This window comes from Panthera uncia (genome assembly GCF_023721935.1).
Source record: "Panthera uncia isolate 11264 chromosome E2 unlocalized genomic scaffold, Puncia_PCG_1.0 HiC_scaffold_19, whole genome shotgun sequence".
Lineage (NCBI taxonomy): Eukaryota > Metazoa > Chordata > Mammalia > Carnivora > Felidae > Panthera > Panthera uncia.
The window spans coordinates 6,866,169-6,880,850 of NW_026057588.1; the positions used below are offsets into that span (position 1 = coordinate 6,866,169).

The following is a 14,682-nucleotide window of genomic DNA, read 5'->3' on the forward strand; positions in this document are numbered from 1 at the left end:
CAGATGGGGACACCGAGGCACAGCGAGGTTGTGTCTCCCTTTAGTTGCCTGGTAGGTAAGTACCCAAATAGGATTAGAACCCGAGATATATGGTTCCAGAATCCAGACAGGTAACCATTGATCTGTCCCACCCACTTACTTTCCAGAATGTTATGAGGTCTGTAATAGTGGCCCCCTTCCAGGAAACAGCAGATACCCATCAATGTCTGCCTAATGTGCCCTCTGGTTGCCTATAAGACATCCTGCCACCCCTCCCCGACCCCAGTAAACAAGTCCACCGGGGTAAGAATCCTGAGCAACGTTTTTGGTCCTCTGATGGAAGCCTTCCTGACCAGGGCCTCCTTCCCCCAAGCTTGCTACCACCCTCCATTCTGTTACTCCTACAGGGGCTGTGGGGCTGAGAAATGACCGGGGTGGCTCATTCCTCCCACTGGTGGATCCAATGGTGACATTTTAGGCTGGTGGTACCACGGCTGAAGGAGAGGGAAGGGCAGAAGGACAAACAGCGTCACAGTTCAGTTCCTGGGCTCCATGATGATGTTGGGGTCAGGGCCATGTTGCCAGTGTTGGGGGAAAGACACTGGGGGGCTCCAAAACAAGGGCTCTGCCTTCAAAGAGTGCTGTCCTCAATGCCAATGCCCAAGCTGGCCCACTCCCGAGTGTTCTGACTCCCGGAACAAAGGTATGAAAGGGGGGCGGGGGGGCGCAAAGGGACCACGTGATGCACATTCAACCATTTTTCAAATGCTCACTTTCCTGGGCTCACCTGAACTTCCCAAGGGCTAATACAAGGTAGAGATGATTGTACCCATGTTCAATGGGTGAGGAAACTGAGGCTCAGAGAGAAGAGACTGGCTTATGGCCACATAGGCAGGGAGTAGGCAAGGAAACATTGGGAGGGAGCCTCAGTTTCCAGGCTGCATAGGTTCCTAAGTTTGCCTCTAAACACTTGCCCCTGGGGCTGGGGGAAGGGGCAGGGAGTGGGGCAGGGCCTGACAGTACAGGATGCTAAGGAACCTTCCATCTGGTGGAACAAGTTTGAGATACACTACTGAAACAAAATTAAATGGGCTCTTTCCTGCAGGACTCATCAGAACCTTTAGCTCCTTTGTATTTCCCAGCTCTCTTTGACCACGGCCAAGGCCAAGGCCTGGACAATGATTGACAGGCCCTGTTGTCCCAAAGGCTGTGAGTGGGACCCGATGGGGGTGGAGGCATCAGCTGCGTGTGCAGGAGCGGATGATGTGAGCACATATGTACATGTGTTCTCCATCATTCTGGTTCTGGGGATCAAATAATACCTGTAAAAGCAGAACGGGACAGGCATCCAAAGGCCAGGGTCTTGCCCTGCCAAGCTTGCCCCTCGACGAGCTAAAGACCAAAAGTGCCTCCACTGCCCGCTCAAGTCAGATTCCACACGTTTTTATTGGCGCCGGACTTAGCCTGGTGCCCGCCGCTCCCCCAAAAAGACACAGGAAAGTCAGGGCTCTCGGCCCCGCGGAAGGCCCCCCCGGGATCGCCCAGCCAGGGGGAACACGCTTCCATCCACGGGCAGGGAGAGAGGGAGGGAAGGGCGTTCTAGAAGGATGAACGGCCCAGCCAAAGGGCGAGTGGTGGGATGGACCGGAGAGGCGAGGACCGGCCCCGCTAGAAGGGGTACTCGCAGACGTAGTAGAGGCGGCGTTCGCAGTCGTGGTCCCACCAGGAGCCGTCATCCGAGGCCTGCGCCACGCAGTTCTCGAGCGTGCCGCCGTTGGGCTGGTTGGGGCTGAGCGGGTGCGGCGCGGTGCTGGGCCCGGCGCCGGGCTCCGGACTGGGCGCGCGGTGCCAGGCGAAGAAGGACACGCGCTGGCCGTTCTCGAAGAGGTAGAGTCCCTCGGCGCGCCGGTCGTGCACGCCCAGCCACACCGGCCAGTTGTAGGGAGCAAGCGTCGCGCGCAAGTAGCGGGTGAGCGCTTCCATCTGCTGGCGATCTGCCGGCTGTGCCAGGCTCCCGCCCCGCGCCGCGCAGCGCGCCTGCGCCGCCGCCTGCGCCTCGAAGTCGCGCGAGAGCAGGAAGCACTTGTGGCCGAGGCGCAGCCCCTTTAGGCAGCCTGAGGGGGGAACGGGGCGGGGTCAGGGGCTCCGGAGGCGGGGAGAAGGCGGGGTTAGAGCCTCGGGGGCCGGGCCGGGAGGAGGCGGGGTCAGAACCGCGGGGAGTAAGGAGGCGGAGAGTTAGGACGGCTCGGGGTGGGGCCAGACTTTTGGAATCTGTCTGTAGGGGGCGTGGCGCGGCCCGAGACTGGTACGCTTCACCGCGCGGTAAGGAGCGTACCTCCCCCTCTGCGCGCCAGCTCTCCGCATTCGCTCTCCCCGCTACTCTAAGCTCCGCAGAAGCCAACAAGTGACCTCCAAGTCTCTAGGAACCCGCTCGCCCCGGATACCTTAGGTCCTCACGTCTCCTCAGACGTTTCCGGGCCCCCTCCTCCCACCAGTCCTCCACTTGACCCGCATCGTTCCACTTTCCCCGCCCCGCACGGTGCGGACTCACCCTCTAAGCGGCCATGCTCGCGCTCCGCGCGGCTCTGCGCCTCCTGCAGGGCTTGCACGGCGTCGCGGGTGTCGCCCGCCGCCTCCCGCAGCTGCCGCAGCCCCCTAGTCAACTCGACCATGCGGGTGTCCAACGCGTGCAGACGGACGTGCAGCTGGTGCAGGCCTGCGTCCAGGCCGGCCAGGCGGCCCACTGCGGACAGACAGGGCACACGCTGGACGGGGCCCGAGGGGCGGAGCTGAGGGACCAAAGGACCAGGGGGAACTAGGGCTTCAGGGGACAGAGTTGGGGTAGGGGGTACTCGGGATTCCTGGAATGTAGGGGCCGGTGGGCCTGGGCTCTTGGGAGGCAAGGCAGGACACCCGGAACTCCCAGGGACGTGGGGGGACGGGCACCGGCGGGGTGGTGGGCAATTGAAAGGTGCCGGGCCTTGAAGGGACCGTTCATTTTTGAGAAAATGACCACGGAGGCCTGGGGGCAGGATGGAGCTAATGATTACTCACGGATATACGTGATGGTGTCCTCAGGGGTGGGAGAGGGGCTAGGGCCTGTGGTGGGGTTTGTCGTTGTTTCCTCCTCCTCCTCCTCCCCCTGACCGTCCTCCTCGGTGCCCCAGGTCCCTTTGCCTTCTGGGGTTCCCTCAGGATTTTCGTCCCCCCTCCCAGCGGGCAGCCCCAGGGCCTCCTGCAAATGCTGAGGCAGGGGAGGGATGGTTACCAGCCCAGCTCTATTCTCACTGCCCACACACTCCAGCCACCCCTTTGCAGCAGTAAGCTGGCTCTCTGCCCCTGAGTCCCTTGTCTGAACCCATCATCCCCATCCTTTGAGCCTGCCCCATCTCTCTCCCTGGCCCATTTCCCTAACCCTGGAATACACTCCCTCCCACACCCACAGTTCCCCAGCAGAGTCCTAAGCAACTCACCTTCAGCATCAGGGCCTCCCTCTCCCGCTCCTCCTCCTGGGCGCCTCCCCAGCCCCCCTCCCACTCCCTGTCTGCTCCCCGAGCCCCATGGCTGATGCCCAGGAGCTGAGGGACCACCAGGGCCCCGAGCAGCCAGGCTGCCTGCATCAGGCTGGGCTCCGCAGCACCCAAGGCCGCAAAGGGTTGTCTCTGGGGAGGGGGGATGTCTCTTGGGACTGGAGTGTGTGCAGATCACTAGTCCCTGGTCCCTCTCCCAGCTCTTGTCTCTGTCAGCCCGCCCGTCTGTTCTTCTGTCCGTTGGTCTCTGCTCCTCTGTGTGTGTCTCTCCCCGCCTCTCTTGGCTCCCCCGAGGCCCTGCCTCTGTGGCCGGAAACCTCCAACGTTCCAAAGCCTGGATCCCGCCTTGGGTCTCTCCACATACCCCCCTCTTCCCACTTTCCAGAGCTCACTTCCGCCCTGCTCTTTCCTTCCACCATGGCCAAAAGCTCAGATGGCCAGAAGAGAATAGAGCTGGCTCTCCAAGGGCTCCTGGGGACACAGCCTCTGCCGAGGAACCCCCTCAGGGGGTTGTTGGGGCTTGGCCCTGCTCCCCACTCCTCCCCCTGGCCACTCCTTGGGAGCAAGGAGACTGCAGGGTCTCCATAAGGTTTTTATTACTCTGTGGCCACCATTGCCCACACACTCTGCCAGAGGAGGCTTTCCCACAGTTCTCAGGCTCTAGGGCGCCTCCTGCCCTCAGATCTCCCATTCTGGCTGGGAGCCCTTGCCCCAACCTGAAAATGAGTGTGTGTGCCTGTCTGCAGGGACACAGGTGAAGAGCGTGCATGTAGGCTGTGTATGCAACTCTAGTGGGTGGGGCTTTGGGATTCGTTTGCTGTACTTTCCTGGAAGCGTCCTGCAGGCCAGGCCTGGGGTGGGGCGATGCTGGGGACTCCAGCTGCTCCCAGACGTGCAGACCTTCCCACAAGGTGGGGGGTTGGGGCAGAAGGGAGGCGGAAGGGTGGGGGTGGGGGTGGTGAAGGAAGCTTTCTCCAGGAGGTGGAGTAGACAGACGCAGGCTGGGCTCTGGAGCTCTGAGCATTCAGCCCAGTGCCTCTTCTCCCGCCTGGACCACTGCAGTGGCCTCCTCCTGACTCTCCACCTCCCTTCTCCCGAGCCCCTCCAATCCACGCCGCTTGCCGCAGCCAGAGCCATGCTTCCAAACCGTAAATCAGATCACGTCACTCCCCACTCCCCTGCTCCCCCAGCTTCCCATCATATGCAGGAGGGAAGCCAAACCCGGTCCTCAGCAAGAGCCTGGCCTGCCCAGCCTTGTGTGTGTGTGTGTGGGGGGGGGGGTGCTGGGAAGGATGGGCCCTTTACACCTCTGTAAGCTCATCACCCCCACTCCCCCTGGACCCCCTAGGGGATCCAGCCACACTGGCCTCTTCACTATCTCCTGAATGCCAAGCTCCTTCCTCCCTCAGAGCTTTTACACTGGCCTTTTCCTTCTAGACGCTCTCATGTTCTCTCCCAGCTCCTTCTCCCTGCTGAGGTCTCAGCTCATCTGAGGCCTTCCCTGACTATCCTATCTAAAGAAGCTGCACTTCCACAAATTAACACCCCATTTTTTATCTTCTTGGTATAATCAAGACCATCTCCTGTTGTTTGTTTTCTTGTCTGTTGCCTGTCTCCTGCCAGCAAAGGCAGTGTAGGTACGTATTCATTGCTGTATCCCTGGAGATAGCACATAGTAGGTGCTCAATCAGTCTGCTTAGCGAGGACAGAAACAGCCATTCCTGGCAGGGTAGCGGGTTAGCCAGAAGACTGAAGGCTTGACCACTGTTTTGGGGGCACCCCGAGTTCCCTGAGGCAGGTGCACGGGGGCACTGAGGGGTGATAGCCAGGGTGGTGATGAGGGCAGTGGGAGAGAAGCTGGAGAGGCACGGGAAACAGGAGGCCATGCCGTGCCCACTCTGTGCCAGACCAGTGAGTCATTCAGGGCTTTCCCAGCCTGGGCCTGGCTTGTTGTGCCAGCGAGAATGTGGAGCTCAGCAGCCAGGGATGGCAGGGCCCGCTCTTCAAGGGAGGAAACTGAGGCTCCGAGAAGGGATGGGGCAACCTGCTGGAGGTCACCAGCATGGCAGCTGCTAGCTAAGGCTTCTGGCTCTACGCAAGGGCCGGGCATCTGCCCTCAGCTGCTGGGAGCCCCAGGAGGGTCCTGGGAAATCCAAGAAATCCAAGAAAGCAGAGGGCAATGTGACATCGGGCAGGCTGCTCACCACCTCAGAGTCTGGGCCTCTCAGGTGCCCATTAGGGGCCTGGGGAACCCTCACTAGCAGCTAAAGGCCTCGAGAGATAATGCACAAGCCAGGAAAGGCCTTGTAAACCGTAGAGGGGTACACAGCCTCTCTCGCTGCTGCTGCCAACATGGGCAGCTGTTCTCTCCCTGGGCCCAGATGCTCACCACCTGGGCTGGTGGGTATGCATCCAGAGCGGGGCCTCCTGGGGCTGGGCTGGCTCCTACCCTGGTACCCTGGAGCCCACAGCTGGAGATGCATCCAGAGGCTTCTTAGAACCACCCTCTGCAGGTGTCTGAGCCCCAGCTGGCAGCCCTGGCGGAGCTGGAAGAAGGGTGGGAGCCTGGGCTATGGGGACACTCTCACCCCAAGGGACCTGCCCTGTGTCTGTGGTATGTCCCAGGCACCAGAGACCTGAGCTGCAAGGAGACTTTGGGCATGTCTGTGTATAATGAAGGCGAATACACAACCGTGGCGTGCCTAGTGGTGAACAACAGTGGCATAAAGACCGAACCAGCCTACCTGTCCCTGATCCTTGCTGCCACCTCTTTGTAGCTGGGTGACCTTGGGCGCCAAGAGACTTTGCCTCTCTGTGCCCCAGTTTCCCCCTCTGAGAACGGGGATGGTCCAAGTGCATAGCCCATAGGATTGGTGTGAGAAGTGGATGAGTAAATCCAGAGCAGAGACTGGCACACAGGAAGTGCTCAAGAAACGTCAGCAATAACTATGGAGGGGAGGCAGGGCACGGTGTTGTGCATCCAAATGGGTGTGTGCACACCTGTGTGATGAATTCAGAGGTGGGTGAGTGTGGTGGAGCCGCAGGCACACGTGGTTGTGCGTCTCCGTTTCTGGGTTTCGTGTGAGCTGGAGATCTGAGCATGCACACCTGGGTGCGTGCCCTTGTTGGGGGAGGGGTGGGTAAATGCTGTGCGGCATGTATGCTCTGGCATGCGCGTGTGACATGTACGTGTTGTAGTGCAGTGTGTTTGTGGTGATGTACCCACAGGGAGGTTAGGTCATGCACGCCCAGGACAGTGTGTGCATGGGTAACGTCTGCACGTGCAGGGCCAGCTAGTGACTCTATGCACCTGTGCCTTGGGGGAAGATGTTTGTGTGTGTGCGTGTGCGTGTGTGTGTGTGTGTGTGTTTGGAGGGACAGGACGGCAATCTATAGCTCTCACCATCCAATTTGGAGGAGCAGAGTCTAGCAACAAATATTTATCACGTCCTACTGTGTGTAGAGGGGGTGGGAGACGCTCTGGGAAGGGGCGGTCCTGGGGTGTGTGTGTGGAGCGAACCCTTAGGGGGGCGGGGCCGCAAGGTCCGGGTAGGGGGGCAAGCAGGGGTAGAGCCGGCTTGGGCTAGCTGGTGGCGACGGGGAGTGGTGGGGGAGGGCAGGGGGAGGGGGTGGAGCCGGCGAGGGGGGGGGATGGGCGAGGTTTGGGGGCGCGGGGAGGGGCGATGTCTCCTCCACCGGCTCCGGAGGGAGGGGAGAGGGCGGAGGGAGGGGAGGGAAGGAGAGAGGGAGGGAGGGAGAGAGAGAGACAGGGTGAGGGAGAGACGGTGAGAGCGAGAGAGCGAGAAGGGAGGCAGAGGAGGCGCGGAGCGGGCGGCGGCGGCGGCGGCCTGAGGAAGAGGAGGAGGAAGAACAGGCGGAGACGCGGCGCCCGGAGCCGGCCGGACCGAGCCGGGGGCGGGCTAGCTCCGAGGGGCGCGGCGGCCGCGGCAGAAGGGGGGGCGCTCTGCGGATGGCCAGGCCCGGCCCGCGGGGGGGGTGAGGTCCTCGGCCCCCCCGCCCTCCCCCCCGGCCCCCGCCCGCCCCCTCCCCGGCCCGCTCGCCCTCCGGGGCGGTGGGGCATGGCCTGAGGGTCCCCCGTCTCCGGGGGGGTGGGGGGTGGGGGGAGGGGGGAGGGGCCGCGGGCGCCGCCGACCGGGACTCAGCAGCCCCGCCAGGCAGGTAAGGGGTCGAGAACCCGGGGTTTGGGGGGAGCTGCGGGGCCGGGGCCGGGGCCGGGGCCGGGGCCGGGGCTGCGGAAGGGGGCGGGGGCGCCCCGGACGTCCTTGGCCGGGCGTCGGGCTCCGGGCCCGGGTGTGCGGTGAGGGGTGGGGGTAAGGTGGGGAGCGTTGCCCCGGGAGACGCCAAATTGGGTTACGCCCAGGTCCCCGGTGCCCCGTCCCAGATAGCAGACTTAGGAGGATGCGCCCCCCAGCCCCCCCCCGCAGACCCCCCCCCCCCCCCCCCCCCCCCCCGGCCCCAGCCCAAACCCGCTTCCCCGCGCTCCCAGGCCAAGGGCTCGGTCGCGGTACCCACCTCCTGGCCCTGCCCGGCCACTCCCCCGCCTCGCCCACCCCGGCCTACCGGGGCCCCTAGACCCCTTCCGTAGACCCACCGCGCGAGGCCCCTCCCCCAGGTCACCCTGGTCCCCCGCCCCTCCGTCGAGGGTCTGGGCCTTGGCCTCCTCCGCCCCCTTCGACCCCCTCTAGCTCGGGCTTCACCTTCTAGGCTCCTCCGATCCCTTCCCCCCCCCTTCGCAAGCTCCCCCCCATCCCCACCCGTCTCCGCTCCCTTCTCCACCGGCCGGCGCGCCCCCTCGGCTCCCGCCTCCGAGTCCCGCTCCCGGGTGCCCCCGCCCCCTCTCCCCGGCCCAGGGCTCTCCCCCACCAGTTTCTCGGCCCCAGCCCCGGCTCCTCTCCCCGCCTTTCCCCGCCTCTCTCCGCCTCCATTCATTCTCCCGGGCCCCGCTCTCGGCCACGCCAGCCGCCCCCTGTCCCCCCGCACCCTCCAGGGCACCCCCTCTCTCCCCTTCTCCACCCCCCCCCCCCGCCGATTCCTCAGCCCGTCTCAGTACCAGCTGCGTGCCAGCTATTCTTAGCCGCGGAGCGTTTGATTCATGCCGCCCCGGCGGAGTGTGCCCGCTCCCTCCCTCGGGCCTGAGGGGGAGGGGCCGGAGCCGGTCTGGGGGGTTGGGGGCAGCCGCACGGCGGGGGTGGGGGTGGGGGGTGGCCGGGGCCAGCTTTGCTTTCATCCCACTGGCCACACCATTAGTGCCCGGTTGAAGCCGGGGTCAGCCAGGGTCAGCCGAGGGGGAGTGGCATTGGGCTCCAGGCCCGGAGGTGGGAGGTGGAGTCCGGCGGGTAGGAGACCAGGCAGGGAGGGGGGGCTCCGCAAGGCCAAGGTGGGGCAGTTCCGCTGGGTACCTGGAGAGGGAGGGGGCTTCGCAGCCGGGCCACGCATGGGGGAGGGGTCGGCCGGCTGGTGGTTAGGCTGCTCGCTCACCCACAGCTCTTGGAACTGTCCTCCCCGAACACTCATTTTGTCTTCCCGCCCCCAACCCCCCCAGCCCATCCCCACTCCCCCAAAGTCAGCAGTACCCTCCACTGCTTCCCATCTCCATGGCAACGGTGCAGGAGCTGGGCCTGGTGTGGGGGGGAGGGACCAGACCAGACATTCTGGTTTCCGGTGCTGGGGTGGGAGACAGGGAGATGAGGGAGGCGGACCCCATTTGGGACCCAGGCTTCTAAGGCCACCTCAGGAGAGAACAGTGGGGATCTGGAGATGACCTCCTACCCCAGTCCCCCAGACCGGCACCCCACTTCTTAGCCTCCCTCCCAGCACCCCCCCCAACCCCCAGTCTCCCTCAGAGTGGATCCACCTGTACTGGGCAATGTCCAGCCACCTGTCCTGTAGTGCCAGTCCTCAAATGTGCCCACAGGTTATCCTCAGCCACCCTAAGCTGACCCAGTCCACCGCACTACGGTCTCCAGACAGCCCTCCCAGGCCAGTCTCCGCACCCACCCACCCCCGTCTCGAGATGCCCCCAACAACCTGCCTAGACCACCCCTCGTGGCTCCCTTGGGGGCACGCCACGAATGATACTCTGCCCCATGACACCCCCATCTTAGCACCCCTGCTCCCCTGGGACACCGATTCCCAGCAGTCCCCTGCACACGCTGTCAGCCACACTTCGGTGAAGTCACCGGTTCCACCCGCTGCCGGGCACCACTCCCAAGCAACACGCGGCTCCCACTTCTGCCGCCCCAGGCTCTCGGCACCTCCGTCCCCCCATTACTACATCTCAGCCTCTCCCCAGCCCCCTCCGCCAGCTGGCCAGGAGGAGGAGGAGGACGGGAGGGCCTCGGGTGAGGGGCCAGGCTGGGGCCAGGAGGGTAGGATGCCGGTGGGTCGTCCACCTGTCTGTCCTCAGCTAATTTTAGCTGCATTTTCCGTGGCCTGCCAAAGTGGGCCAGTAGCTCCCGCGGTGATTCTGCGGTTTCTGGGACACTGCCATGCTGGGTCAGCGGCAAAGTGGGGCGCAGGAGGGGTGGGGGGCTGCGAGCAGGGCCAAGGGCAGGGAAGGAGACGCGCTGGAAGCATGGCAGCGATGGGCGTGTGTGTGAGCAGAGGCAGCTGGAGTATCTGGGGGTGTGTCCAGCCTCCTTCCTGCCGACCTGGGGCATGTGGGGCGGCTGCCCTAGACCACTTGTCCGTGAGGGTGCCTGTGGCCTCCGAGGGGTCCCGGGTCCCTCATCTGACAGCCACCCTTGGCCCCGGCAGCCGCCTGTGATGCTGCTGTCCCCTGTCGCCCCGTGGCCCCACGATGACCCACAGCCCCGCGTCAAGCGAGGACGAGGAACGCCACAGTGCCAGCGAGTGTCCCGAGGGGGGCTCAGAGTCCGACAGCTCCCCAGACGGGCCCAGCAGAGGCCCCCGGGGGACCCGGGGCCAGGGCAGCGGGGCACCTGGTAGTCTGGCCTCCACCCGAGGCCTCCAGGGCCGCTCCATGTCTGTCCCGGACGACGCCCACTTCAGCATGATGGTCTTCAGGATTGGCATCCCGGACCTGCACCAGACAGTGAGTGACTGACTGCCTGCTGGCCGGCGGGGGACAGGGCCCCAAGCCCACACGACGAGGCTGCCGGTGCTGGGTGTCCTCCCACTTGGGCCCCATCTCCAGGTCCCCGACATGCTTCCCCCAGCTGCCCCTCCTGTCCCCAGAATCACCCCCAGGCCCTTTCCAAGCCACCTCAGGCTCTTCCCTGTCACCTCCTCAACCAGAAATGTCTCCGCTTCAACCCTGATGCCACCATCTGGACAGCCAAGCAACAGGTGCTCTGCGCCCTGAGCGAGAGCCTGCAGGATGTGCTCAACTACGGTCTGTTCCAGCCGGCCACCTCCGGCCGCGATGCCAACTTTCTGGAGGAGGAGCGGCTGCTTCGAGAGTACCCCCAGTCTTTTGAGAAGGGGGTGCCCTACCTGGAGGTGAGGCCCACAGCCTTCCCAGCCTGGCCGCAGGGGAGAGAAGGCATGCCCCATTTTTCTCCCAGTCAGGCCCTGGCAAGGGGAAACCCAGTGGGCTCTTCCAGATCCCTTAAGCATTAGAGTCAGAGAGGCCTGGGTTCAAATGACGATCCGTTCTGCCTCTGACCAACAGAGTGGCCTTGGGCAAGTCCCTTGCCTGCCCCAGACTCCTCCTCACCTTTCAAAGTGGGAAAGGATTCACAGTTACAGTAGGTGTTCTAGAACATTCTGTGTGGGGTCCAGGCTCCCTACTCCTTCACGTTAGGGGTTGCGGTCCACATACTCCACAGCAGCCCCGCACTCCTCTGCCTGCCCAGCCAAGGCTCCAGGGCCTTTTCCACCTTGACCCTGAGCTGACCACCTCCCCCTCCGTCCCCCCTCCCCGGCCCCGGCTCAGAAGGAGCCCAGCCTCCTCCCCAGGCCCCTGATTCTGAGTCTCTGTGTCTCTCCCCCCATACACCCCTGGCCACAGTTCCGATACAAGACCCGGGTTTACAAACAGACCAACCTGGATGAGAAGCAGCTGGCTAAATTGCACACGAAGGTGAGAGAACCCTACCCCACAGCAGCCCCCCCCACAGAGACCTGGAGCCTTTCCCACTGTCTCTCTCACCTCTGTCCAACAGCCCTCCAACACTCCCTGATCCCCTTCTGTTCCTCTGCCAGGGTCCCCCAGTAACTTGAGATGCTGTGTGGCGTTGGGGACGGCCCCAGATGCCAACCGTGTTATCCCCTCTCTGGCCTGCATTCCCCCGCCCAGGCCCCTGGCTCCCGCTTTCTTCATCCTGAGATGCTCCCTTCTCGTCTTCTGGGTCCCCCGTATCCACGCAGGGCACCTGCCTGCCCCCCACCCTCTGGCCTGAACTCTGACACCCAGTGTCCCTCTGCCTCAGTGCTGTTTCATACACAGCCCACGGCTCCCCCAATTCCGTAGCCTAAACCTCTCCCAGATCCGGGGATGTCCCCCGCCCCCAGCCACATCTGGCTATCTTGCCCTCCAGGACTCTGACCATATGTCCCCTGTGCCTCCCCCGGTCCCCTAAGAACTGGGAGGAAGCGGGGCGGGGGGAGCTGCTTTAGTCCGAGGTGAAGTGAAGGATTCTTGACGCTTGGGAAAAAAGCCTCCCTGTCCCCTCCTCCCCCCCACCCCTCCCCCACCATGCATTTGTCTCTGTCGCCCCCCAAATATTCCATCCCTCCAGACCTGCGCCATCCACTCCCGGAGCCACCGGCCATACACGGCTCCTGAACACACGCGGTGTCGCAGGCCCAAACTGAGCCTCGCTGCGAGTGTGAAATGCACACCGGATTTCGAAGACTCAGTTCCCCCCCAAAAACGTAAAACGTCTCGTTAAAACACTGCCTATGGATTACCTGTCGATACGGTACTATTGCGGATGTGTTAGGTTAAAGAGATACGTCGTCAAAACGAATTTCCGTGCGACCAATGGTGCCCCTTGCTTTTTTTTTTTTTTAAAGGTGGCTACTAGAGACTTTTCAGTGCCACACGCGGCTCGCTGTGTATTTCCACTGGACAGCGCTGCTCAAGACCCCAGCTTTTCTCCCCTTGCTCCCTGACTGGCCTGTCTTCTCTCTCTTGTCCATGGCTCAGACGGGGTTGAAGAAGTTCCTGGAATACGTGCAGCTCGGGACGTCTGACAAGGTGGCAAGGCTGCTGGACAAGGGGCTGGACCCCAATTATCACGACTCGGATTCGGGAGGTAAGGAGGAGAACCAGGGGCTTTGGAAGAGGTGGGGAGCCGAGAAACGAGGCATAAGGGCTGCGCGTGACTGGCCTTTTCTGCCCCTCAGAGACCCCCCTGACGCTGGCAGCCCAGACCGAAGGCTCCGTAGAGGTGATTCGAACCCTGTGCCTGGGAGGGGCCCACATCGACTTCCGGGCCCGGGATGGCATGACCGCGCTGCACAAGGCCGCGTGTGCCCGTCACTGCCTGGCTCTCACGGTGAGGTGCCAGACCCCGGGGACCCGCCCCCAGACTCGGTGTCTCCCCCAGTACGCTGAAGCCAGTGAGCTAATTGCCCAGACCCGTCCCCTCCTCCCCTTCATCTGCCTTGACCCCACGAAGCCACCTGACCTCCACTTTGCTTCTCATCCCGCCTCCTGGATGTCCCCTGCCGCGTCCCCGTCCCCGTGGGGGTGCCACTTCTGCTCTTTCCTCAGACTCCTCTCCCTTTTCCATTTGTTCTTTCTCGAACCTCAGGTCTTTAGATTTGTTAAAAATAGTCTCTCTTCGTGTCTCAAATACAAAGCCCCTTTCCATAGACTGACAAACACACAGTCCCCCCCCCCCGCCCCCGCCCGTTGTCACTCCTCCAGTGGAACCCGAGACCCTCTGGTGACCCCCCGGGGATGCCCACCCTACAGCTGATTGTCACACGGACCTTTCCCCTGGAAGGGCCCCAGTGGATCATAATACCTATACTCTCCCGACACCCAGACCTTCTTGTACCCTCTGATCCAGCTCACCACCAGCCCTGCCTCAGTCTCCCCAAAGTGTAGACCCTCCTCTGCTCCTTAAAATACAGAGTGAGCTCCAGACACAGACCCCTCAACACACACCCTGCAAACACAGCCTCTCGCCCTGTTCAGTAACTAAAATGCACTTTCCCAGACGCACCGTATGCCCGCAAGATACATACATGGAGGGGGCTTACATGGTCTTATTTTAAACTCCTCTCCCTCTCTCCTCCCCCACCCCACCGCCGCCCGATGGCACGTGATTCCCTCTTCATACACAGGTCAGGATAGACCGCCCCCCCGCAAAGACACATCGCTGTTGAGAAACACCCTAACTCACAGATGCTCCAGTTTAATGGACCCTCCCTTCCCTTTTCCAGCTCTTTCTTGAAGCGCCTAAATGCGGACACCAGCCACAAAGATCTGGCTTTATGCCCCTGGAATGACAAACCCTCTATATGTACCCCCAGTGCACTCCCTTCCCCCCAAGACAGCTCCTGCTCTCACCCCGCACCCCCGGCCTCCAGACCCGTGCTGTCCAACCCAGTAGCCACTAGCCACACGGGGGCCGTTCGGATTTCAATGAACTACAATGAGCTAGGGCGAACGTGTCTGTTCCCCGGGCGCCGTAGCACGCTCGAGCGCTCGGGAGCCCACATGGGGCCGTAGATCGCTTCCGTCACCGCAGAGGTTCTGGTGGACAGCGCGGCTGTGGGCTCTTCACAGGGCTGCTGCCAACACCTCCCTCTAAAGATGCTCAGCTCCACCGGCCGCTGTGCCCGGAGCTGTTACTCGAGTGAGACACACCCCACCCCCACCCCCACTGCCGCCCCAGCATGGCTGGCGCAGCTCACCTTGGTCCCAGCTAACCCTTTTTCCCAGGTCTCCCTCTGCGTCCCACTCTCGGGGATCCTGATCCTAACAACACCTCCTGCTTAGCCAGGGGTCCTCCTGCGTCCAGACTCTGTTCTCTCAGGTGGCCCCCCAACCATCTGGCTGCTGTGATGCACTGAGGCACCAGACTCCTTCAGTGGCTCATCCAAAGCCAGCCTCGGCGAGGGGGGGGGGGGGAAGGTTGGGCAGGACGTCAGAGTGGGAAGGTCCTCTGGAGGCATCTTCCCAGCCCCTTCATTGTTCCCTTCGTGGGAGAGGCCCTGAGAGGGGAAGGGCCAG

At 63.0% G+C, this 14,682-nt stretch overlaps 2 protein-coding genes across 2 annotated transcripts in view; one reads left to right on the forward strand and one right to left on the reverse strand.

Moving 5' to 3' along the window:
* Positions 1-1,401: 1,401 nt before the first annotated feature.
* On the reverse strand, positions 1,402-3,892 carry CLEC11A (C-type lectin domain containing 11A). The gene is made up of 4 exons (XM_049621683.1): positions 3,453-3,892; positions 3,034-3,223; positions 2,531-2,722; positions 1,402-2,093 (listed from the first exon to the last, which is right to left on the reverse strand). The coding sequence occupies exons 1-4, from the start codon at positions 3,597-3,599 to the stop codon at positions 1,648-1,650; spliced, it is 975 nt and encodes a 324-aa protein (XP_049477640.1). The 5' UTR covers positions 3,600-3,892; the 3' UTR covers positions 1,402-1,647.
* Positions 3,893-10,181: 6,289 nt separating this feature from the next.
* The window catches only part of SHANK1 (SH3 and multiple ankyrin repeat domains 1), a 41,989-nt gene continuing 37,488 nt past the window's right edge, over positions 10,182-14,682 (forward strand). Inside the window, 5 exon segments of the mRNA XM_049621682.1 lie at positions 10,182-10,584; positions 10,788-10,991; positions 11,503-11,574; positions 12,643-12,751; positions 12,843-12,994. Of these exon segments, the coding sequence (XP_049477639.1) occupies positions 10,330-10,584; positions 10,788-10,991; positions 11,503-11,574; positions 12,643-12,751; positions 12,843-12,994 (792 nt within the window). The 5' untranslated portion in view covers positions 10,182-10,329.